Raw genomic sequence first — 25996 nt, forward strand, 5'->3', positions numbered from 1 at the left:
CCAGCCCTTACACTCACTCCCTGTGGTACTAAGGATTAAACACAGAGCTTTGGACTTTCTAGGCAAGTGCTCTAACACTCAGCTACATCCCTAGATCTTTTAAGCTATTTTTACATTTTGACACAGGGCCTCTCTAAGCTGCCCAGGCTGGCTTTCAACCTGCAATCCTTCTGCCTCAATCTCCTGGGTAGCTGGGATTACAGGCAGACCACTGTGCCTGGACTGATTGTCCTCTTCTTGAGGGCAGAGGCTGTCTTAATCCTGTTCTGGGGGCTGGGATATAGCTCAGCTGGTAGAGTGCTTGCCTTGCATGCACAAGGCCCTGGTTTCAATCCCCAGCCCCACCAAAAGAAAAAAAAGAAAAAGAAAAATCCTGCTCTGGATCTTTGGGGGCCACCCTACAGTGCCTATCACACAGAAGACAGAGGAAATGAAGTTAGAACTCACTGCTACAGAAAAGAGAAAAAAAGAGCAAGTTCACAAATGTCCTCATTCTTAGAAAACTGAAAAAGTCCTTTTATAGCCTTTTTGGGACTAGGGCTCAAGTAGCTGTGAGCAAGTGCTGTTAGCTGTGCTGGTAATACTCTTACAACCTTCACCTGGGCCAGCCTGCCCTCTTAAGAAGAATAGCTCATTTAACCCCCTGCTACAGGGGCTCAGTACCGGCACTTTCTCGATTTAAGGATGACAGCTATTCTGTGATTTACTGTGGTCTACTGACCAATGAAGAATAAGACAATACCACCAAATGTGACAGGCTGAACTTCTTACAGATTTGACTTTTGATGCTCACCATATTTACTACTAGTACAAATCAGGCTGAGGAACACCTACCACAAATCAGATATCTAACACTAACAAATTATGCGCCCATTACAGATGACCTTTGGAGTTGCTCAAGGTACAGTCACAATCATGCATTAAAAAAATGCCGCCTTTCACTGTAATGTGTGAATGTATGAAATTAAATGAGGCTTGCAATGTAATCAGTGTGGTTGGCTGCTTTAATATATTCCATTTCAATTTCAAATCACCACAAGCCAAGAGTGACGAGTTTAATTTGATCAGTTGTTCACAAAAACACAGAAAAGCAAATGTGGATCTAGAAACAGCCAGATTTTTAAAGGATTTAATATCTTCTGCTACTACCCAAAGTCCTTAATGTATTTTAAAAATAATAATCAAAAATAAAATCAAACACAATTCCTTCCCCACTAAAAAATTCAATTCTCACACTCAAAAGTTCAAGTGATAACATTTAAGTGAAAAGTATATTTAATGTTGTAAAAAGCTGATGACTTATTTCAAATGTACCAGAAGAAAACACAAAGCAAAAGGTCTTACAGGGCACTTAGAACCAGTGTGAAAGGTTCTCCAGCATTGATAATTAGTATATAGAAATAATTTGTTTAGGATCACAATTATTGACCTTCATCCCTAGTATACATTGGGGCAACATGATTTACAAATTTAGTCACTGCCCGACTCTATGTCTTAGATTTCTAGCAGCTGCTTAGCAGAATATGAAACAAACAATATACTGAAGGACTGGGGATGCAGCTCAGTCCCTGTCCCCTTTCAAAGTTGTGGTGCTCTTCAGAATCTCCTTGATTAATATACAACTTTAAGGTTTTAGCATTTTCTACTAGGTCTCTGCACATTATTTCTAGAAATATATGGGGTGGTTCCAGGATTTGGACATTTTTGGAGAAGGGCCTTTCAAAAGGCTACCACATTGAAAATAATACAATCTGGTTTAGTGTCATTCACCCAATAGTAACGAGAGAGAGAGAGAGAGAGAGAGACAGACAGACAGACAGACAGACACACACACACAGAGGAAGAAGGATGAATGAATACAAGAATGTGTTTGTATGCATTCACCCAATAGTAATGAGAGAATGAGAGAGAGGGGGGGGGGGGAAGGAGGGAGAGAGAGAGAGGGGAAGAAGGATGAATGAATACAAGAATGTGTTTGTACGCATGGTGCTGGGAATTGAACCCAGGGCCTTGTGCATGCTAGGCAAGTGCTCCAACACTGAGATACAGCACCAGCCGCTACAGTGATCTTTTATAAATTGTACTTCAGACTATGCCACTTTCCTAGGTATAAGCCTTGAAGAGTTTCCCACTGCACAAAGGTTATATTCCCACTTCTTACCAAGCCCTTCTTCAGAGATCTAGCCCCAGCCTCTAAGTCTATAACTCCATTTCCTACCCCTACTGCTGTCCTCCTGCCATACCTGCCTCCTGGTTGTGACAAGATGCTCCAGTCTTAGTCTCTTTTCCCTTGGTATAGAATATATGGAATTTTCTACAGCTGCTTTCTTGTCATTCAATTCTCAGTCCAAATACCACCTTCTTAAAGCTTCCTATTCACTCACATCAAAGAACCCATTTTTATTGTCTTAGGAGTTGGTACTCTCTGAAATAATCTTCTTCCTCTTTTTTCTTCTGTAGAATGAACCACGAGAACAGATAATGTGTCAACACCTGATGCATGGTAGGCAGTCAATATTTGCTAAACACAAACTTAACCAGATGTTTAAGGATTTTTTTTAAATAGCTAGAAGTATGCCAGAGGAAAGACAGTGAGCTTAAGTCTGTGGAGTCTTTTTTCCCAAGTTTCAATTATGAGTCTATACTAGATTAAGTTTACTATCCAAGAAAATAACTTCAGTTGTTCTGTTTCATGTCTGTAAAATGGAGACAGCAGCATCTATTTAGCAAATTATTGTAAAATTAGCATTACTACGTCTAAAGGGTTGAATGGTTCAATCCCCAAAAGGGAATTAAATTTTTATTTGTTATTACTAACTACTGACAAGTCATCTTTAAATAAAAACAGAAACTTAAAAATATGGATGCGTTTGAATAAATCAACACTCATAATATCATCTTTAAAATTAGCAGACTGCAAATGCAAATGGACAGAAATAAAAAACAGTATTATTTCTAGAGTTTTAAACCAAGTGATGGCTGATGTCTTTATCACTTTTAATCATAAAATGTAACATATTCCATTTCTCTTTTGAGACAAAGACTCAAAGACAATAAACTATTCAAAACTGCAGGGATTTATTGATTTACATTCAGTTGAACAAAGGTGAGTATAACAAAGGGTACTTATTAGTTAATTTTATTCTCCAAAGATACTTTAGCCAAATCATGTCATAACAAAGACATCACATAGCATGGCTTCTATCTGTGTTGAACAAAAAAGTAGCTGTTTTTCCTTCTGCTTTTTTTCATTTGAAAAGTAAGGAACTGTGGTGGCTTATTTATTGGGTAGTAAATGTATTCAGTGACACTACCCTTTTAGGATAATGAAAATCCTGAAACAGGTCAAACACTTGAAGTGGTAAGTACTGATTGCATCATGGAGGTACTATGCAACCAGGCTTCTTTGTGCAACTAATTCTGAAGCTAAATAGATTTGGGGAATTACATGAGAAGAGAAGGGTACTAGAAAAAAACGTTATTAACTGAGAAATACAAAAGGGGATACCAAAGAGAAGGTTGCTGGAGTAAAATTACTAATTGAAAAAAACAAGGGAAAATAGCAAAAGTAAGAGAAAGCAATCTATAATGTTGGGCTGGTTTGAACCTATATTACAATGTACCAAGTGAAGTGGTCACGTTCTTTTCCCACATATATATTTTTATTGGTGCATAACAGTTGTAGTTGCCATGTTTTACAGATCAAAAGTGGTCAAATGTTAGCAATTTTATTTGGTTCAAACCGACGCATTTACCAAAGCATTTAGGACTCCTTGTCACTAAATAAATGATATTTCCTAACTCTCACTTGAGTTTTGAATGCCAAGTGTAAACTCTGAATGGCTTTGTATTTGGGGATTTTACACAGCAGTATCTGAAATGGTAACTGTAAGGTGCCACGCTCCATCGTAGGCAATACATTCTTCTACTTTTATAGACTCAAACTCCCAAATTTCTTTAGAAGGCTGTTAAGATTTCAGGAGACCTGCTCAGTTTCCAGAGTAAGATTGGTACAAAATTTTAAGGCATGAGTTTAAAAGCGCTTAAATATATCAAAGTCCGAATATAGGCAAGATTTAAGAGGACACAATGGAAAAGAAAAAGACATGAATCCATCCATAATACTTGATATTTTAAAATGTTCAAGAACATGATTATGGAGACACAGGAAAATATTTTTTAAGTAACTTAAAGTGTAGATATTGAGGCACATAAATAAACCTGTCATTGCAATAATATACAGGAAAATGAAAAGGGGAAAAATTCAGGTAAACACTCCAGTATTTAAAAACGAATGGTGTGACTGGATAACTAATATGATAATCTGAATTACAGCATGTGATATTCTAAAAAGTTGTGCTGCAGAGTTGTCTGTGCTAGAAGGTGAATGGTTAAGCTTGTTCCAATACTACTTATGATAAAAAAAATTCTGGTCTGCATTTATGGGGGACAGAGAGGTGTTTAAAGAAAGTGATCCAATTGTTAACAAGTTAGAGTTTAAATCTTCTCCTAACTACTAGGAATTCTTTCTGTTAATCACAATCAAGATAAGGTAGTAAGGAAGGGGGTAGCCATAGTGCAGAGAGAAATGGGGTGGGGGTGGTGAATTCTGTTTTGGTAAAGATGAAGTGATTAATTAAGCACAGGGCAAAGCAGGAGTTCACATTTGCATCTCAATACTGTCCCTGGTTATAGGCTGATCAAATGGAGCCCAGTAACAGACCATATTTCACCAATTTTAAGATGATTCCCCTCCTTCATATTTTAACACATCTGAAGTTAGGATGTATCTTAAGTCAATGCCATTTTAGATTTAATGATAAATACTAATTGACACAGAGATTAGCTTAGTGGCTGTCTTTCTGTAAGTCACTCTCAATACAATTCAAACCAGCTAATCACCAGAGAATAAGTTTCTGACACAATTTCAAAACAGCCTCTAATATCCTAGACCATAAAAAAGACCAGGGAAGGAGACTACCTTTACACATTTCGGATGTCTAGATACACCTCAAATTATGTTCTTTATCTGAACTAGGAATCTCAGCAGATTCGGTAGACAAGAAACTCACCACTGGGACCCCAGTTTGTTACAAAGAATGTTATTGTGTGAATGGAAGCCTTTATGTAGAAAAACCTATGTAGAGAGATATTCAACATATCTTGAAATTCTGGTCGAACAAATGCTTGCCACTTGGGTAAGATACTACAGACCTTCCTTTCGATGAATTTTATTAAAAGGGTCTCTGCAGCTGGAGTTGTAGCTCACCGATAGAGTGCTTATCTAGCATGTGTGAGGCACTGGATTTGATCCTCAGCACCACATAAAAATAAATAAACAAAATAAAGGTATGTGTGCATCTATAACAAAAAGGTCTCTGTATTTAACAGAGACCCATGAGATTAAGGAGGAAAAAAAACTCTAGAGCTCCTTGCTGATTCATAAGGAAGTCACTAGGCATGTGTGATTTTCAATTTAAATTACTAAAAACTAAATAAAATTGAAAATTCAGTTCCTCAGTAGCATTAGCCACATTCAAGTGATCAATAGCTGTGTGTGGCCAGAGGTTACAGTACTGGGCAGCACAGATAAAGAAAATTTTGAACACTGCAGAAAATTTGGACAGTCTAAAGAGGAACATACCTCAGAGCCAACACTTAGCAGTTGTAAATCTGGACAAATTAGCAAATTTGGACAAGTTAATGACCCTCACCAATACTTAGTTTTCTCATTGGTGAAATTAGTATGTAACTGTTATCCTATTCCCAGGGATGCTGTGAGAATCAGAGAATGAAGGACATGTCATAGTGCTGTGAAAACTACATGATAGAGAGGATTAGTTACTATGTTTCATCTTTTTATATGATTTGGACTTTAAAGTCCAAGCTTATGGTTATTTAATAAGTATCTTCATATGATTTATACATCTTTTTTTTTTGCATTTTTATATCTTTTACTGTTTAAATCCCAAAGTCTTATATCTTCTTATTCTTTCCCTTCCTTTTTCCTTTCTGGTTAAAAAAAGGATGGGGAGCATGCAGATATTTCTAGCAAACAAAGGCCTTCAGTAGCCACACAGGGAACAGAAATGAATGAAGTGGGATGTACTAAGGCTATGGTAAACTGAATAATCCATGTTCTGTCTAAACTGCTTAGCTGCTACTCACCTTCACAAATTGTAGCCATTCAGAATGTTGACCTAATCTAGCCAGATGCTGATTTCTTAAAAGAAAGCACTGAACTATATTCCCAGCCCTTTTAATTTTGATACACAGTCTTGCCAAGTTCCTAGGCTAGCCTTGAACTTGTGATCCTCTTGCCTCAGCCTCTTGAGTGGCGAGGATCACAGGTGTGTGCCACTGCACCTGGCAAAATGTGCCTTTTTAAAGGAACTCTCCACATTAAAAATATTCACAACTAATGAAAAATTTTAAGTATTCTTTAATCAAACTAAATAATTTAGAATGACATATATGGTGTAGGTCTGATTTTTAAGACCATATGGCAGCTATACTTCCTACCCAGGGCCCCACACCTTATAACACTATTATAAATACAAGCACACAATTTACTCCTCATTGAACCTCTTGGTGAAATAGAAATGAAGTTCACAATGTTAATTACTAAAACATTGACACTTGAAAAGGAAAAAAAAGACAAGAAAATTTTTAATATTCTTACAGAAAAATCAAATCTCTACTGATGAATAAGCTAAGAGATTAAAAAAAGCACACACACAATTTTGAAAAATCTATCAGAAAGCAAAGCAAATCTTAATTTTCCCAGTAATTTAAATGTTATATATTCAAAAGCTCATTAAAATTTAAAAGGTTGCTGTATTGTATATATATGGAAGTGTGTAAAATTTTTTATTCCAAGTGTACTTATATTTTATTTTTATCATATGCCCACCCCAAGAAGCCAGCAGTTGCAGCCTTTTTATTCAGTTGATAATTCAAATATTATTTCTAATACAAATATATGGTTTATCATGCTTATTTATCACTAACTTTGTACACTTCATAATCGTATTACAACCCCACTGTGTACTGAATACCACTTACAGTTCAAACTACTCAAGATAAGCACTGTTACTTTCAAGAGAAGATTGGCAGTAATTAAAGGTCTCATTTAGTAGTTGTTGGTAACCACATTTTTTGAGGAGGAAAAAAAAACAATAGAAAGTAGTATAGATATATTTAATTTGGTAAGTATATTTTATTAATGAGAACTATTTTGGACATATACTTTAATTGTGGCTAAAACAAAGATGTACTAAACTGCTATCAATGCTATGAACGAGAATGAGATGAAAGTGTTCTATAATTCATCAATGAGAAGAATTGAAACATCTGTGACTTACATGGCATAAAACGAAATCATATAGAACACTAATAATAATAATAATAATATAATAATAATAACAACAACAACAATGGTACTTTGCACTTACGGGCCTCTTTCAGAGGAATTTCAGAGCACTTTTTAAACACATGCTATTTTTCCTTTTTTGAACAAATAAGACAACGAAATCAAAGAGTAATAATGGTTTGCCCATGCCGCAAAGTGAGTCAGCGGCAAACCAGGAATAGATTTTCTAACTTGCTCAGTCTCCTGCAATGATTACTGTTACTGTTACTTGAAGGTTATACCCAAGACACAGGTATCTCTAAATCTCTTGTGGGCTCACTATTTCCCCCCACTAGCCCCAGCCTACTAATATAGTACTGTTTACAAACCTAAACTGCCATCAGTATGTGTGTCTGCATACTGCTCCACTGAGGGTCCCAGGGGGAGATAACAGAAGACCAGTGTGCAAGTCTCTCAGCAGTTCCTTACATTCCCAACTTCAGGAGAGCTATCTGGAGTCAGCCTCCAGACATTTCAAGATACAATAAAGGCTAGCCAACTAAATCACAAATTTGTTGGAATGCTGGAAGAAATTCAAAGATGGCAATGCCAATAAAGAGCTAGAACAGTTTATCAGTAGATAAACGTGCAAGCATAATGGCCAGTTGCTATCATATGTATATATGTTCTGGGGGAGGAAGGAATGGGTCTGGGCAAGGACAGTCTTCATTTGAAGTATGCTTCTCAGATTCTTTAAATTTATTCCACTAACGTAACACAATATCAATTTAATTAATAGAAACTAAAGGTCTAAACAAAGGAATGAGTAGGCTGGAATTTATGTACTCTGACAATGCATGATATCATAGCCCAATTCTGGTGGGAACTGTCAGAAAGCAGGCAAATGTAGGTGGGAATTAAGTCCATGTGCAGTGAGGAGATGGTATGGGTTAAATGTTCAATGAAGTATAGGTATGTGGATGGGAAAACATTTTATGATATAGTTGAAGGGTATGATGGGAAATAGAAGATAAAAGATGACTCAGAAAGCTACATTCTAGAAAACAATTCCACACACCATTTATTAGGCTCCTATCACATGCAAGTTGCCATCAGACATGCAATAATATGCAACAAGTATGGCACTTGTTCTCAAAGAGTTATACTGTAGGAGAGACAGTGTTCAGGACTGCAGGAAAAAGATTACTTCTAGTTGTGAGGCCTTAAAATATGACCAGAATACCAGTACATAAAAACTGGATTGAGGCTGGCAATCTAGGCAGGGAAACCACATAAGCTAAAGCCTGCCAAGGGACTAGTGAGAAGTATAATCTGAGGGTACCAACAAGGTGCAGTCCCAATGCACCAAGGCAAAAGGGGGTGATCTGAGACTAGTTCCAGGATCACAAAACTGGTAACCCCAAGACATGACCATGGCACCCAGGGGTATCCTCCTAAAGCCTCTACTACTACTACTACTACCACCATCTTGTCCCAGGCAACTTGGAGGATGGGTAACATTTTGAAACCTGAAGAAAGATGCTTCTCCCAGGATCCATCCATCTGGGATTCAAGGCATGTAGAAGACAGGAAGTGGGAAAAGGTTCCAGAAAATCAAACGGTGGAGGCACCTAAGTATGACAATTGAGTTAGCCTCCACTTTTATACCTTCTCACTTACCCATCCTGTCTCCTCAAGGATCCCCCACTCTCTCCAGCAGCCTTTCCTAGTTGTATGATGTAAGTTAATGGGGGAAAATAACATGTGCTTTATAGCCAATTTTGTTGAAATGCATTTATTTCATCTTCAGTTTGCTCATTACCAGAGAACAGTTTCTTCTTGCTTACTTTTCTCTAGACTATTTTTTCTTTCACTTTATCTCTGATGTTATATTAGCTCATATAGCACCATAAATGCTTCCTTTATCTAGGAAATATTCTTGTGTTTGACTTCATTTTCCTTTCTAGTGTCTATTTAAATTGTTATCTAGATGCCACCCAGTCTTTTCTATATCAAAGTCAGACTTAATGCATATTTGACAAGAAGCAATATTAAAGTTTGAAGAGTTTCACTAACTCAGAGATTCTCATAACTGTGGGTGTGCAACAAAATCACCTGTGGAGCTTTTAAATACATAGCTGCCTTGTCCCCAGTCATTTCTAAAAGTGCAATGGATACACCTTGGTTAAGAATTATTCTGCTAAAAGGTACAGTTGGAATTTGCTTTGGCTGACTTTCTGTACACAATCACAACTTTTCTTTACTCTCCCTAGAAAAGAGTCAATTGTTATCACTGATTATTTAGTATTAGTGGAAAATATGCCAAAATGACAGGCAAAAACCAGAAGTGTTTGTGGATTATTTGTGTTTCAATTTCTTCCATTAAGAACAAATAACTAAAAATTAAATTTATCTTTTTTCATTTACTTTATGAATGGTATTTAAAAAAAATAAGAAAACTGCTGGTGTGGTGGTACATGCCTGTAATCCTAGTTACTCAAGATGCTGAGGTAGGAGGACTGAAATTCCAGGTCAGCCTCAGCAGCTTAGTAAGATCCTGTCTCAAAATAAAAAATAAAGAGGGCTGGGGATGTAGTTCAGTGGTGCCTCTGGTTCAATTCCAGTATCCCACACCCCTGCACACCACGCAAAATCCCTGAAAAAAGAGCTATCAAGATAGATTTTAAGCTCATTGAGAGTAGGGACCATGGCTCTTTCATACTGGAGACATTCAGTAAATATGAATGGAACATTTGCCACATGTCTAGCACTGTACATTAGCATTTGGTGACACAAATCTGAACAAAATATGGTCATTGACAGGCTGCAGAAAGCAATTCAGTAACAGTAAGTAGAATACTAAGTACTATAATAGTGCTTTGAACAAAATGTTATTATCAGAAATAATAAAACCAACTGACATGCTTATCATGTACCAGGCACTGTTCAAGGCATTTTACGCATTGCCCCATTTACGTTAATCTGTTTAATTTAGAAACCTAGGAGGTAGATGCTGTTATCCTTCCAGTTTTATAGTGTGGTGGTACAGGGGTTAAGTCACACATCCCAACTTTATTATCTATTAAGGCATAGAAAGCTAACACTTGCACTGAGTCTTGGCTGCAAGAGCTGGGTTACCCTATACTGCCTTTGAGAAGCCCAGGTCAGCACCCTTGGTGCTGAACAAATACTAGAGGAAGGAAGGAAGGAAGGGAGGAAGAAAGGAAGGGAGGGAGGAAGGAAACAACAAATATTTACAGAGCACTCACACAGTGTCCCTGAAGTTCCTCCTACCTAAAGGTTAGAACATTTGAATGTCTGTGATTCCTTAAGCCTAGGCAAAAGACAGGTATTAGTTTTCCCTCTGCTTCAGTGATGAGATCAGTTAGGCTTTTGTAACTAACCCTTAAATTGTTCCCTTCACTTTCTCTGTTCTAGTTCCTATGAGCTTACACCATTTTGGAGCCAAACTAAAAATGACATTTTGAGGACGCTGCTTCCAAGAATTTCCCACATGTCCTAGCACATTACAGTGACACTGCTGTAATGAAAAAGGTATTTACTTAGAATAAGGTGAGCAAAAGAGGCAAATCTAAAGAGATATTTTAGGTTGAAAGAAGGAAAAAAGTTTCCTGATTCAGAGCTAAAGGCTGCTGCCAACAGCTTGTTTTGTTCCCAAAGATCAGCACACAAAAGTTTCACAGAGCTGGAGGAAAAAGATTTGGATGCTAAGTTAGGTGGGGGGTGGGGCACAATTCCCATCATTCCTTTGGGAGCAGTACAAAAATAACAAAACCTCTATAAAAGAGATGAGCAAGTGGGCTGTGAAAGGAATGACCCCTCACATATAGGGAAAGCAATTTGCATCTACAGATCTCATTGGTATAAACGACCTCCTTCAAAGAGTGAAAACCTCAATGGAAAGCCACTATATACCCATGAAAAGCTTTGCCGGCTATTTGTTGAGCTGTATACAGACTAACAAACAGGAGTGGTTAACCTGGCGCACCATGCACTATAGAGATATTTTTTTTAAGTAGGCTTAGTCAGCTAATCTTGTTGAGATTTCTCTCATACTACTGATTTCTTATTCTCAAAATAAATTAAGAGGCTTCATTCAGAATTCCCTGTGGTCTACCAGCTTGAGTTTGTTGGGTGTCTTTGATTGTCTCTTGTCTTTAGATTCCCTGCCTTGTCTCTTTAGATTTTGCTGTGCCCTTTGGTATTTCCCGTTAGTCCATGTCTGGAATAGCTAATTACATGGTAGGATAATTCCTGCCTGTACAACAAGGAATAGCAGAACCTTGCTAATTCACACCAATGACTGAAAGACTCCTGTGTAAGTTACTGAATTATGTAAATGAGCCATAAGTGAAGAAAGATGATTCAAAATTGTATTTCATTCATTTATTTTGACAAGTGTAGTTTAGTCTTAATTATTTTGAAAATTTCTTTGTAGCATACTAATAAATTTACTGTGGCACATTTGTTAAAAGTGATAAAGCCTTCACTAACAGAGACCAGAGTGTGCTTTAACAGACTCAGGTTCAAACTCCTTTATCTTGGATTTGATTGACTCTTCAGCATCAATGCTTTTTTTGGGGGTAAAACAATTTATAATATGCCAATAAAACATAGGAGTTATATCAGTAGTAAACAGTGACTAATAAACAGGCCCCACATATGCTTATACTTTCACCACATTAGTTAAAACAATCATGTTTTAAGTAAAACATTTTCATATCCTATGGTCAACAATGCTAATAGAACTTTATTTTTATCTTCTAAATAAAACTAGTAGAGTCTGTCATTCATTCCTTTTAATTCCTATTTCTGTTTTGTTTTGCCTGACACTTCTTTTTCTTTTAAAGCTAAAGATTTAAGATAAGTGGATGTATCACAGTATGTAACATTTTCATGTCAAAATACTTACATTATTATATTCTGAGTTAAATTATTTAAGATAGGAAAACATTTTGATATACTTTTGACAGATGTATCCTGAAGGATGGATCAATTTATTTCAATGTATCACCCTTGGTTATATCCAGGAGCGAAGAGTGATTGTCCTCCCAGTATTACAGTCCTAGGCTTAAAGCTTTACACAGGCCAGCTTCTTTAGTAAGCACTTTTCGACTAAGTTCCAATTCAGATATGCTTTAAAATCATCATGCATTTGTCAGATGTGTTTTTTTTTTTAATTTGTAAGAGGTAGATAAGCAAGCGAGCTTAAAGAAAAGTGAGAAAGAAAAAAACTTAGTCTCAGAGTACATGACTGAATCTATGTCTATTAAAATCTCACCACTTTCCAAAGCCCAACTCCAATTCCATCTCTACCAGGAAAACTTTCCCTGAAGCACACGCTCAGATTCTGTGAATCTTCGTACCATTCCCTTGTATTAGAGACATTTGTCCCCAGGCTGAAGTTTCCCTAATAGATTAAGAGCAGGATAGCTCTAACATAACAGAAAGAGCTTTGCTACCTTCAGAGGGTCGTTTCATCTCTTTGAGGTTGTTTTTTTCATCTGAAAAATGCCAACTAAGCCTATCTAATAGGACTGGATAGGAAAAAGTAAAAGATAATGGATGTGAGTGGTCTCCATAAAACAGTAAAGTCCTAAGGGCTGGAGGTGTAGTTCAGTAGTATCATGTGTGAAGCTCTGGGTTTGATCCCCAGCACTGCAAAAATAAAAAGAAAGCATAAAGCCCTTTAAAAAATAGGTATTTAGAGGATGAATATTTGAATAAGCAAGTCATCAGAAGCAGTATCACCTCTAGGGCTAGGAGCATGGCTTAGTGGTAGAGCACTTGCCTAGCATGCAGGAGGCCCTGGGTTTGATCCCTAGAAACACACACACACACACACACACACACACACACACACACACACACACAGAGTAGTATCACCTCTAGAAGTCTAGAAGTAGGAACCAGGTCTTGTTCGCAATTGTGTCCTTTACATATCATATAGGGCAGAGACTGACTCAACAAATACTCACTGAGAAAACTGGGTAGAAATGCAAGGCAAGAAAAGGGGACAAAGAAAAAGACACACAGACCTGGTTTTGTGATCCTTTTTGTGAATTTGGGCTTACAATAACTTCTTAAAACAAGTAAAGTACATCAATATGTAAAATTAGCCAGTAAACCTATCTTTTTTGGAACACGGCTAGTTCAAGTCTTAAGTTCCAAGGGATGGAACTAAGGCATGCAGGGCTCATAGACCAAGGAGAGGAAGGTTTCCCAGGGCCTTTAACCAGGGAGAATTCAATTAATGTTAACTCAATTTAATGCAATGACAGGCAGCTAATTCTGTCTAGTTACATGTCTTCCTGGATACAAGGTAAGAGAATGCAGATGAATCTGAATAAATTCATGACAACTACAGGAAGAACTACTTTAGGAATGAGCCAACTCAATGATGGGTTTTTCTTTGTATATAAGGGGTAGCATTATAGACGTGACAGTACTACATAAAACAATAAATGGGGACTGACTAATAATGTGAAAATCAAGATCAGATCTGGGCCTGGGGCTGAAGGGTAACCAGAGACATCATAAGACCATTATTAGACTTCAAAAGTTATGGTTGATTCCCTGAGATAATTATGAAAAATTTAAAGAATTATACAGGACAATGAAGACATATATCAATTTAGATGAAAAGCAAGAAAGCAAAGCAAAATAAAACAAAGTCAGTTTAAACATTATGTCAGTTTCAAGATGAAATCTGCACTGTAATGGGAAAGATGAGGACTAAGCAAATACTTAACCATTAAAGGCTGCTCTGGTACAACACAAGCATTTGGTTACAAAAAAAAAAAAAAAAAAAAAAAAGAAGAAAGAAAAGAAAGAAAGAAAAGAAAACATCGACCATAAAAACAAAAAATTAAGAGGATATATGAGAGGCAGTGCTGCCTCTCTCAGGGAGAGCTTAAACACGTCTGAAACCATGAGAAGAAATGTTACTGCAATAGAGTTAAGGCAAATAAGAAATGATTAAGACATTAAATTCTAGGCTAAGTAAATGAAGAGAAGAATATGCAATTTAAAAAGAATCCCTACCTAACAAGAGAAAAATACCAGAGTCAGACTAAACCTGTTTAAATCCTAAACATTTCTGAGACCATGAAATCCTTCTGATGACTATAAATTCTCTAAAATTTGCTTGAAGCAAATGGGACTGGTATTTTCATATTGTTCACTAACTTTTTAAAAATCACATTAGAAATTTTAGCTGGTATAAAAAGTCACAAAGTCAATAACTGATAAAGTTACGAAGAGTATGTCTTTATAGAGGAAATGGAATGTCATCTGCTTCTAAGACTACAGAGCTGAACCTTTTAAAGTTTAAGACTGCCTTTTCAAAAGAAGTTGCTGTGATACGTTTAAGTGCTTATTTCAATATACTTCTAATGAAAAACACTAATTTGGGGGAAAGAAAACTTAGTATAACCATTTCTAACCCCCAAGTGCTTTATTTAGGTTATGTCATAACAGATAACATATGTTACACAAATATTGATCATTTGATATTAATTCCTACACTTCATCTCAGCCAAAAGGCCAAGAAGTGATTAATATTCATTGCTGAAACTTACAGTACATTCCATCATGATACTTAAAGGATCTACTCTCTTCTCTGCCATGAGTATTATAAGCCTTTCCCTCCTAATTAATGTGCAATTAATTCAACCAACCTCCAATTAGTCTTCTACAACATTACCCCACTTAGACAATAAAACAGTCTCTAGATTGGGTTTTAAACCTGGGCTAAAATAGACTTCTACAGACCAAAAAATGGTTCTGGGATTTCTCTTTGTAGTGTAATTTAGATGTCATATCTAATTTGCTGTCATGACTATTGTTTCACTGTGCAATTTGTATGTCGTTTTGAATGGTAAAGGCATCATAGCTTTATTGAATTAAACCTTCTGTCTTGATTTAGGGTCTGATGTTACATGTTTGTGCATTTATGTTTATATCTCAAAAGCTGCTTTTGACATCAAGTAGTAGAAAAAAATGTACTCTTTTGATATGTTTGCTCAAGTCTTAATAAATATAAACACAAACTGGAAAAAAATCCTGTCCAAACTAAACAAACCAAAATAGTGAATATTACTATTATTATTGCTTTTAAAGGCAGAGAGAGCTAAATGAGTCATTCACATTATAAAATTACAGAAGGCCTGGCTGTTCTGTAACCTAAATGTCTTGATTGTCAATTATACTAATCAATTTTTTTCCTAAGAAATAACTGCCCTTTTCATTGACTTATGTGATAGCTACCTCAAACATAACATGTTCATACCACAAACCCATAGTCACAAAGAAATTAAAATGCTCCTTGACTTTAATTCAAAAAGGGTAGAGACTATCTTACCTATGAGACTCAGTTTAGTGTTGGTCTGTTTGTAGTCCTCCTTGTCCTGGTCTATGAGTTCAACTTCTAAAGTCATAACTAAGATGACTAACCATGGAAAGCCTTCCACTAGACCACTGGAATAGCCTTTTAAGTAATTTTAGTGCATGAAATTTCATAAAGTTTTTACTAGATAATTACACTTCCTGATTTTGTAATTAGTGGAAGTACATGCAATTACATAATAATTATGATAGTAATTACGTAATTAAGATGTATAATTATGTAGTAAAAAACATCATGGAAATAAAACCATCTACTGTGTAAGCACAATACATTTTAAAAGTAAATTCACTAGCTCAACTGTTTAAAAATACTTTTCTTCAAAATAAAGTGATTAGCTCACATTATGATCTAACTGCTTGAAAATTGTTTAATATTTTTCCCTCATTGGTGACAGAAGTGTATTTTTAAAAAGAACATGAAAGAAAATCGATTATCAGGTTCTTCCCACTTTCATCCCTCCAAAAATAACAATATGTTTTGCAAATGAAGACCACCAACCACCACTTTATCGCCTAGATACGCAACACTGGTACTTTTGTTTGTGCTGCTGTACTCACTACTACGAAAGAGGAAAGGAACCTGCCCATTGAGAAGAGAGTAATGGGAAATGATGGTATAATTAAGTCACATGGCTGTTATCATAGCATGCCTCTAGATCCCAGCGTACAAAAATGCAAAGGATGAGTGCATATTTACAGAAATGGCCTTAAAGAAAAGACACATAACAGAATCCAGAAGTTTGCTGCCCAAACACATGGCAACTTTCATATATTACTTTAACTATCAGAAAGAAGATAACAGAAAACGTACAGAGACATGGAAGGCACTTCTACTTTTGGGCAAAGCAATTAAGGTGATGATTTCCTGCAAAATGTAGTTCTTCCTCTGTTTCATCATAAAGTCGTTTTTGTTAAAAAATAAAACAAAAATGAAAACAAAGCGGGCAGTTCTCTGAAAAACAAAGCAGTGTGATGGGGCTCCATGCTGCCAATGGAAATAACAACTTTGTCCTTATTGTGATGAGCATAAACACTGCACATAAAAGTCAGCAACAGTAGGAAAAGTAAATTTCAAAGTAAACTTTTTGGTACCAAAATATAAGAAAAAGAATCTGGTTTCCATTTACAAAAATCTAGTTCAAGGTCTTGAAATCTTTACAAACATTCTAAATCAATGTTCTAATGAGGTCCAGAATGTATGTAAGAGGGTGTAGAACTACAATCCACTTCTCTCTTTTATAAGCCACTAATCTTGAGACGCTGAAAGCTATTTTGAAAATCCTAATTTACTCCTCCCTTGTTCCTTCTAGTTAAAGAAGAAACAAAGTGGAAGAGCTCATGCTTTCTTGCTTTTGTCCCCTCTCCCAGCCTTTGTCAGAAAACTACCTTTTTAGCTTAATTACAAAATATATTTCAAAAGATCTGATTGTGATACAAATTCTATCTTAAACTTGGGCAGCCCATCTGTCCCTTGTGTATGTTGTTTTAAAATTTTACCAAAAGGGTGGCCCTAATCAATGAATGAATAAAATGGAAGGATTTGAAATTAGGCTTTAATTATTAAGAGGATGAATAGTTTATATTAGTGCTTTTTAAACTTTAATGCCTAGGAATTATGCCTAGGAATCACCTGGGGATCATGTTAAAATGCAGATGCTGATGCAGTAGATCTAGAGAGGGCCCAATATTTTGCATTTCTAACAAGCTCCCAGGTGATGCTGACGTTGCTGGTATACTGATCACACTTTGAGCAACAAGTTCTTAGGTTCAACTTGGAAAAAACTGCATAGAGAAAAAAAGCTGTTCTGAATTCATTTCTATGTTGTTTTTTTCCCCTCAATTGCTGAATTGTTTGAATAATTATTTCAAGTTGAGTAAAATTATTTCTTTGTAATATTTTGGTGCTTCTAATTTTTTATTATAAAATCAGTACATGATCAGATTATATAATTTAGGAATTAGATAACAGTATAAAGGAGAAAATAAAAATGGTCTAAAATCCAGTGACTATAAAATTCTAGTGTTCCTTAATTTTTCCACCTTGCATATCACTACAAATTAAATCACAATTGTTACTTAGTTTTGTACTTTAGCATTACATTGTATTTTCCTTTTAAACAGTAAAACTAAGTTAACATCTAACAATAACAACAAAAACCTCCCACTTTCCTGTTTTCGAAATTCTTTAGAGTTCTACAATCACTTCCTAATCACGAACAGGTGGCTAACTATTCTTAATTGCCAAGTTAGAGCCTCCTACCATAAAACTTCCCTTAAACTCATCAATGGAACTGTTAAAAGAAACAAACCCCACATTAGTTATTTGCAAGAAAATAAAATCAAAGGAAAATTGAGTTTAAAGTTACCCATCTCAAAACCTATTTTTATAAACAAAACTGTTTTCACAATGATAAAAGATAGAATTTTAAGAATAGATGCTTTAAGTGAATTTCTGCTTACTTTTCTATGTATTTAGTAGGTGTGAATTGTTTTATGCATACTTTACCTGCTATTAGCTCTTAAAAAAAAAAAAAAAAACAGAAAGGGTTCATCTCCAAAAAACCAAAAATAGTTTTTTCAGTGGAATAAAACAACACGAATGGGCTTTAAAAAGAGGCATACGCCAGGCACAGTGGCAAACACCTGTAATCTCAGTGACATGGGAGGCTGAGGCAGGAGGATTGCAAGTTCAAGGCCAGCCTCAGCAACTTAGCAAGACACTCTCTCAAAATTAAAAAAAAAAAAAATTTAAAAAGGGCTGGGGATGTGGCTCAGTGGTAAAGGGCTTCTGGGTTTAAACCCCAGTACCCCCCCCCCCCCCACAAAAAAAAACCCCAAAATGGTGTAAGACTAAATGGACCAAGCTGACACAGCCCTTTTTAGAGTGCCTTGTAAGGATTTTAAAAAGCAAATTCTAAAAATGTCAACTGGCTGAGAAAGAACTTCAGGGGCTCTAGGCTACTTTTATTTCAATACTTCTAGCAATGATAAAACTCTTTTGCTTTGGCTTTAGCAGTTTAGGAAATACAGCAGGAATTCTTCACATTGAAAAGGAACCTGCCTAGAATTTCTTCTCTAAAACTCTTATTTTCTGGCTTAAAAAATACACCAATTTTTTAGACACCTTCACTTTTCAGTACCAGCTATTGTCTTTCTTTGGAGACCATTTTCTAAGAGGTAATAAAATAATCACTACTTTATAACTAGCTGATAGCCAGAACCCTGTGGTAGTATGAGTGAGGAGCAGATAGCGTGACTCAGTCATTTGTTAAGCAACTTTATATTCTTTTTCTTTGCTTTTTTTTGGTGGGGGGGGGGGGGGGGGGGTGGGGGATGCTGGAAATTTAAGCCTAGGGGTGCTCTACCACTCAGCTACATCCCTGGCCTTTTTTATTTCTGATTTTGAGACAGGGTCTCATTAAGTTGCCAAGGCTGACCTTGAACTTGCAATCCTCCTGCCTCAGCCTTCCAGATCTCTAGGATTATGGGTGTGTACCACCATGTCCAGCAAGTGACTTGATATTCTTTCCATTCAATTCCAATTTGGTATCAGCAAAATGACAGATACAACTTATCACTTACCTTTAGTATCACTTGCAAAAAGTTGAAGCAACACATTTAATCTGCAAATGTCAAGAACTTTCGTAACTTCAATTTATAGCACACGTGCGTTTAAGCCAAACACTATAGGAGGTTCTACAACTTTGCTTCAAATTGCTCCTCAGTAATGGACAGAAGCATTTCCTAAGACCGATTCTTCTAAAATCCTTAAAATTGCTTGTGTGATCTTATTTTCCACTAACAATTCTTTCACCAAATTATTTAGTGAACTGGCTACAATGGGGAAAAGCACAGACACACAAGATACAACCCTCTGTCTCAATGAACTGAGTGAAAGAGAATGTTAAATGGAATAATTCAGGACAAGTTCTATAAGAATGGCACTCAAAAGGGGGCTATGGGAACATAAAGGGGACATTTACATAACTCAATTTCTTCATCAATATAATGGGTGTTATCCACTGCTGCCTCACAAGGCTGTTGTGAGGACCTATGTTACATATGTGAAAGGACAATAGGAAACTATTAAGTACCTTATAAAGGGACAGCCTAGTTCTGGGTGGCATTAACAGAAATAAATGCCTTGCAGATGTTACCATCAGGCAAAAAGAAAAGACAAACACAGGCATAGTGGTGCACAGCTGTAATTCCAGTGGGAGTCAGAGATAGGAGGATTGCAAGTTGGAGGCCAGCCTCAGCAAGTTAGTGAGATCCTGTCTCAAAATAAAAATAAAATAAAAAGGACTGGGGATGTATCTCAGTGGTTGAGTCCTCTGGGTTCAATTCCAAGTTAAAAAAAGAAAAAAAAAAATAGAAAAAGAGGCAATAACAAGAAACTGAAAAGTTTAAGAAAAAAATCAAGTAAAGAAAGCAGGTGAGACCATAGCTCAAGAGAAGTGAATGCAAGATTTCATCTGATTGAGAGAAGCAAGCACAGCACAGTAATCTTTACAGATGGGGCTCAGGAGTCTGGGGAACAGGAGGCTTGCCCATAGCCCTTTGCAAGAAACAGGTGATCTAAAGACACTCCATCTAGGTCTGAAAACACTCCCATTGAGAAGTCAGGTTTCTTTTTAAATTTTTTATTTGTTCTAATTAGTTACATGGCAGTAGAATGCATTTACGCACTTTGATAAATCATACATAAATGGAGTATAATTTCTAGTTTTTCTGACTGTACATGTTGTAGGAACGGATGCTATTTATAAGGTTAAATCACCATCTTGCAGTTTCAACCTGCAACTCCAATTCCTTTCTTCAACAGAATCCTAAATCCCAGTGTTCAAATTCTGGCAGAGACAAATGCAATGTGTTCAAAGGAGAAAAATTCATCAAGTAGACTGTTATGGTATCTCCCAGAATTCATCATGAAGTAGTATTGAACTCCTAACCCTTTATGCCTTAGAATATGACTGTTTTTGGAGAAAGAGTCTTCAAAGGAGTAACTAAGTGAAAGTGAGGTCTTTAGGGTGGGCCCTAATCCAATATGTCTGGTATCAGAATAAGAAAAGGAAATTAGGTTCAGAGGGAAAACCACGTGAAAACACAAGGAGAAAATGCCATCTGCAGGTCAATGACAAAGGTCTTAGAAGACACAACCCCTTGATCGCAGACTTCCAGCCTCCAGAACTGAGAAGAAATTATTTTCTGTTGTTGAAGCTACTCAGTCTGTGGTACTTTGTTATGGCAGCTCTAGCAAACTAATCCTACTAATATCCTACTATCATTAGCTGTCACAGAATCAGAGGACATATGCATCTGCTAAGAGAGAATACGAACAGAAAAAACGTTTCTTTCTAGAAATAAGACAAAACCCTGAAGTAAAAATGGAGTTAGTGTCTCCCTCTATGCCTCTAAAGCAATATGACCAGGTTGTTTTAGTCTTAAACCAGGTTGTTTAAACTGACGTCCCCAACACACTCTTGGTTCCTCCAGGGCAGGGACTATCAACCATCCATCTTGCTTTCTCTGCCAAGAGGCATTGCACTCAATACACAATAGGATCTACATGTACATATATTGTTTTTTAACTATTGCTGAATAAACAACAACAAAATGTTTACTTAAGAAAAGTAGGAGACTTTTTTCCCTCTTGCATTTTTAAGCAGACTTAATTTAGGCCACTGGACAAAGATTTGAACTGATCCAGGTTTCCCCAACTGTTCACTTATCCCTACTCAGGCCAAGGCACCATGGGATGAAGCAGTCGTACAAGACCATTTCATGCTGCCATTCTGGAAATGGATTTTTTACTTCATATATTGCTACTGTGTTCCTCTAAAATCTCCTTTGGATCCATTATGTCATCTGTGTACATTCTGGAGCAGTTACAATAATAATGCAAAGTCCCACAGAAATAAGATTTTCAAAATGTTATGTAGTTACAGTGAATATGCAGTAAACACTTCACCAAAGTGAATAACAGTCTTTTACCATTTTAAAGGAAAGGGAAAAATACCAAATGGGGTTAATTCACATTATGGACTAATGGCCTGTAAACTTTCGTTTGAAAGCAAAGCGCAGAAAAAGCTTTGACAGAGCTACTTTTCACTGTAAAAATAAATAAACCTCTTTCAAATAATTTGTACATGTTTTTTCCAAGTCAAATTGCCAAGTTTCAAACAAAAATTAAAACCACCATCCAGTTACAACCCTTAAAATATGGGCTTTATAATGGAAATGGTAAAACAATCTTAGCAAAGGAAATGTTGCTAGGGTACTGACAGTAAAGGAGATTCTACTGTAAATACTTCACACTCTAGTTACAGGGCACTTGTTGACAGATGATACTTAGATTCCACTCTCAATGATATAACTGTGTGTGTAACAACTATCATTTTTCATAGGACTTCTGATGTTAACGTCTACTGGTGTTCTGGCCTTGGTCCAAATTGAATAAATATATTTGCCTTCTGGTACCCACAGATTTTAAATTCATTTTTTATAGCAGGTCTCTCTTGAATAGCAAATCAGAAGAGAAAATTTCATTCCAACTTTTAAAAGGACAAGTGAATTTTATATATACTAATTTAAATGTATGAATTTTCCCCCTGTAATTGTTCTCCTCTGAACTACAGGAATATACTTGCTCCCCAAATTTCCCCAATGAATTACAACTTACATTCAATTATCTTTTATTTGAAAACCATACAACTAATCTGTTCAGGGTGCAGAACAGGGGTTCTCAAACTTGGATGCACATCAGAATTACCTGGGAATACTTTCTAAAAGTTATAGCTTCCTAAAGCTTTACCTCTCACCTTCAGAATTAGAGTATCTAGGCACAGGATCCATGTATTTGGATCTTTAGTATGCCCCAAGCAACTCTCAGGAGACAGCTTATCAGATGTTACGTGTTAGGAAACTTCTGCTTGTGGACCACTGGTAAGCACGACCCAGAATTTCTGTTGAAATCCCACTGCTAACAAATACCATAATACCAATTAGCATCACTGTAGGATCTGAAAATGCCCAAAGCACATAAATATCAGCTAACTGGCTCCTTCTTAAACTGTAACTTAGGAATAATAAATAAGCAAGAGGAAGTTCAAAGAAAAAGTTTCAACAGTTAAAATTCAATAAGTAAAACAAAAAGGCTTTCAGAACATTTCATGAAGTTCCTTCTGTCAGACACTTACATTTTGTACCCTTCTTGTTTTATTTTCTTTAGCCTTCTGACACATAAAAGAATTTGTTAATAATTCCCTTAGTACTATTTTTTTGCCCTGAACTGCTGGGTAGTGTATTTATTAGAAATAAACAACAAAAAAGCTATCCCCATTCTTAAACATACTACAAAATGGGACAACAATAGACTGCATTGAGTGTTTGGATCCTGAAAATACTTGTCCCCTTTTGCAAAGCAAGAAAATTCTAGGTGACTACTATATTATCTCCTATTTTCCAGGGAAATAATCTATACTCCTCAATGTTCTCCAAGAAGGCAGAATAGGGCTGGGATTGTGGCTCAGTGGTAGAACACTTGCCTGGAATGTGTGAGGTACTGGGTTTGATTCTCAGCACCACATATAAATAAACAAATAAACAAACAAACAAATGTCAAAAAATTTTTGAAAAAAGGTAGAATAAATCCCCAGTGACTTTCCAGATCACTCCTCTCTCTCCATGTCTCCAAGAGTCACCAGACTTTTAAAAAACTCCTCATCATGAAAGACTGATTCACCTTCTCAGAAAGGAATTTTAGAGCTGTATGGAGAAGGATTCTATCCCCTTGGAGTCTAAAAACATCTAGAGAAGAACCTAGGATGGCCAGATTCAGAAAGGAGTAATGGGGGAGCAGATGGTAATATACTGATAACCAGAAGAATGTAACTGGCCCAATAGAAACACACAATACATCCATTGGAAAATTAGTACTACACTCAACTCATGACCACTTTTAAAGAAAAGTCTTTGGGGGCTGAAGTAAAACACCTATTGACGATACATATGTTAGCCATGCATGGAAAACCCAGTTATTAATGGACATAAGGGATTTCTTCTCTATATAAATTTCACTAATTCATGGAAAATATACTATAAAGATAGCCCAAGTCTTTGTCGAACATTAAGAATACGGTACTAATATCCAAACCAAGTTCTATACCAGCTGTAAAATGTTTTATATCCAAGGACAGAAAAAACAAGTTAGTAAAGGCAATTTAAGAAATAATTTCTAGCCTATCTTGGAAATGGAAAAACTGAAGTCAATTATCATTGGAATTGAAAACAGTGTGACCAAATCAAGGGCAGCATGGGGATTCTTATGTGAAGAAATACAGCAATATTCGGAGGTTTTTATATGCTGTTGAGGTTGCCTCCAGCCTTAATACCAACCAACAAAATGTTGAATTGATATTCACTGACAAACAACATAAACACTCTGTAGGTAACTAATAAGAAAAATGTGTAAATTTGCCTTTTTTATTTTTTACAGGTAATAGAAAAGTTGTCAATGTGATTTTCAGGTAGGAGAAAAAACATGCACTTGTCATGACATTTTCAAATACTTTAAGTTATGTAACAAAGCTTTTCCCAGACCCATTAAGTCCCACAGTGCCTGTAAGTCTTGTATAAGGAAACACCGGGTGCAGAGGGTTCCAGGCAGCATCTGATCATATGGGCTGAGGCACCTATATACTCTTAGGATGGAGGCAATACAAGAACTCCACCCCATCCTTCTCTTTCAAAATGAACCTAGGCTTTTAGTGAACAGCAGAGACACACTCCAGGTCTATTTTTTTGTGGTAATATCTGGTTTTTGTAGGCCCAATGATCACGTTGCCTATGCTTACTTTATTACAATTACTAAACTCTATAGAAAATAGCATTTTCAAAATATAGCATTAACGAGTCCTTTTTTGTACTGTTCCTCCCCTAAAGCCTTGCTTTAATAGAGAACAATGTGAGACAGTCTGTGGGGGCCAAAGCTGGGGATTCCTATGCCACCGCCCCTCATGTAGGGGATCCCTCTGTTCACACAGGCCCCCACAGCCTGCTTCTGAGACAGCAATGTGATGCTGCATGAACAGCCTGACACAGTAGGTCTGGCTTTTATGATGCAAATTTCCACTTTAAACTCAAAGGTAATTACAGTATTTTAACGTACCTTTCTCATGATCGGTAACAAGTTTCTCCAGTGCATAGTCCACATCAAAAATGTACCGGTAAAAGCACAGCTGGGTGTACAGGGACTTGTCAGAATACTGCAATATAACAGAAAATACATGAATACTACTATTGGGGGGGTGATGGAGATCACTCTCAGCAGAGTATATTCCCTAATTTCAACTTCCATATCAAGCAGCATTTTTTTTAAAGGGGGTGAATAAGAAGGAAAGAATCATACTAATGGTTTGTCCCATTCATATAGCATACATACCTTTCATAATTCAGAATAAATCCTACCACTTCGATCATAGATTACTACTTGCAAAGCTGCAGACTGATTGCCCCTGCTGTCAAAAAACTGATTTTGTCAAATTGCAAATTCCTATGCACCCGTGACAATTTGCACTGTTAATTGGGAAAAGTGGTACTGTGCTTCCTAACTAGGACCTGTCCATGCTAGCAGGAAGTTAAACAATTTCTGAAACTGTTTAACATATATTGCTGCACTATGAACACAATTTTCTGATATGTGGTAACAATTCATTGCCTTTGCTGGGGATTAGCTCGAAGACACAATATTGGGAAGTAAGCACAGACTTGAGTAACACCTTGACCAACTGCCCTGTGCTAATCCTAAGCAGGCAATGTTATGACCTCTGAGAAGTAGCACAAGAAATGAAAATAACCAAGGTTTTTCATTCTACCCATGTCAAAACATGTTTCATGACTTTGGCAAGTTCTAATTCAACAAAGCACCAGAGATACATCTGAACTAGTATTCATTCAGCATACAAGTGTTGAATGCTGATGCTCCTAGGGTTGAAAGAGGCACTGTGGCCAGGTATGGTGGCACTTGCCTGTAATCCCGATGGCTCAGGAGGCTGAGGCAGGAGGATCATGAGTTCAAAGCCAGCCTTGGGAACTAAGTGAGATCCTGTCTCTAAATAAAATATAAAAAATGGCTGGGGATGTAGTTCAGTGGTTAAGAGCTCCTGGGTTCAATATCTGGTACAAAAAAGGGCACTGTGTATTGTGTCTTACTCTGTG

At 36.5% G+C, this 25996-nt stretch overlaps 1 protein-coding gene across 1 annotated transcript in view; it reads right to left on the reverse strand.

The window, feature by feature from the left end:
* POLA1 (DNA polymerase alpha 1, catalytic subunit) overlaps positions 1-25996 on the reverse strand; it is a 288381-nt gene that overhangs the window by 39989 nt on the left and 222396 nt on the right. The window contains exon 36 of the mRNA XM_079122812.1: positions 24948-25044. Coding sequence (XP_078978938.1) covers positions 24948-25044 — 97 coding nt within the window. The remainder of the gene's footprint in view (positions 1-24947; positions 25045-25996) is intronic.

Source organism: Sciurus vulgaris (assembly GCF_902686455.1).
Source record: "Sciurus vulgaris genome assembly, chromosome: X".
NCBI classification, from domain to species: domain Eukaryota; kingdom Metazoa; phylum Chordata; class Mammalia; order Rodentia; family Sciuridae; genus Sciurus; species Sciurus vulgaris.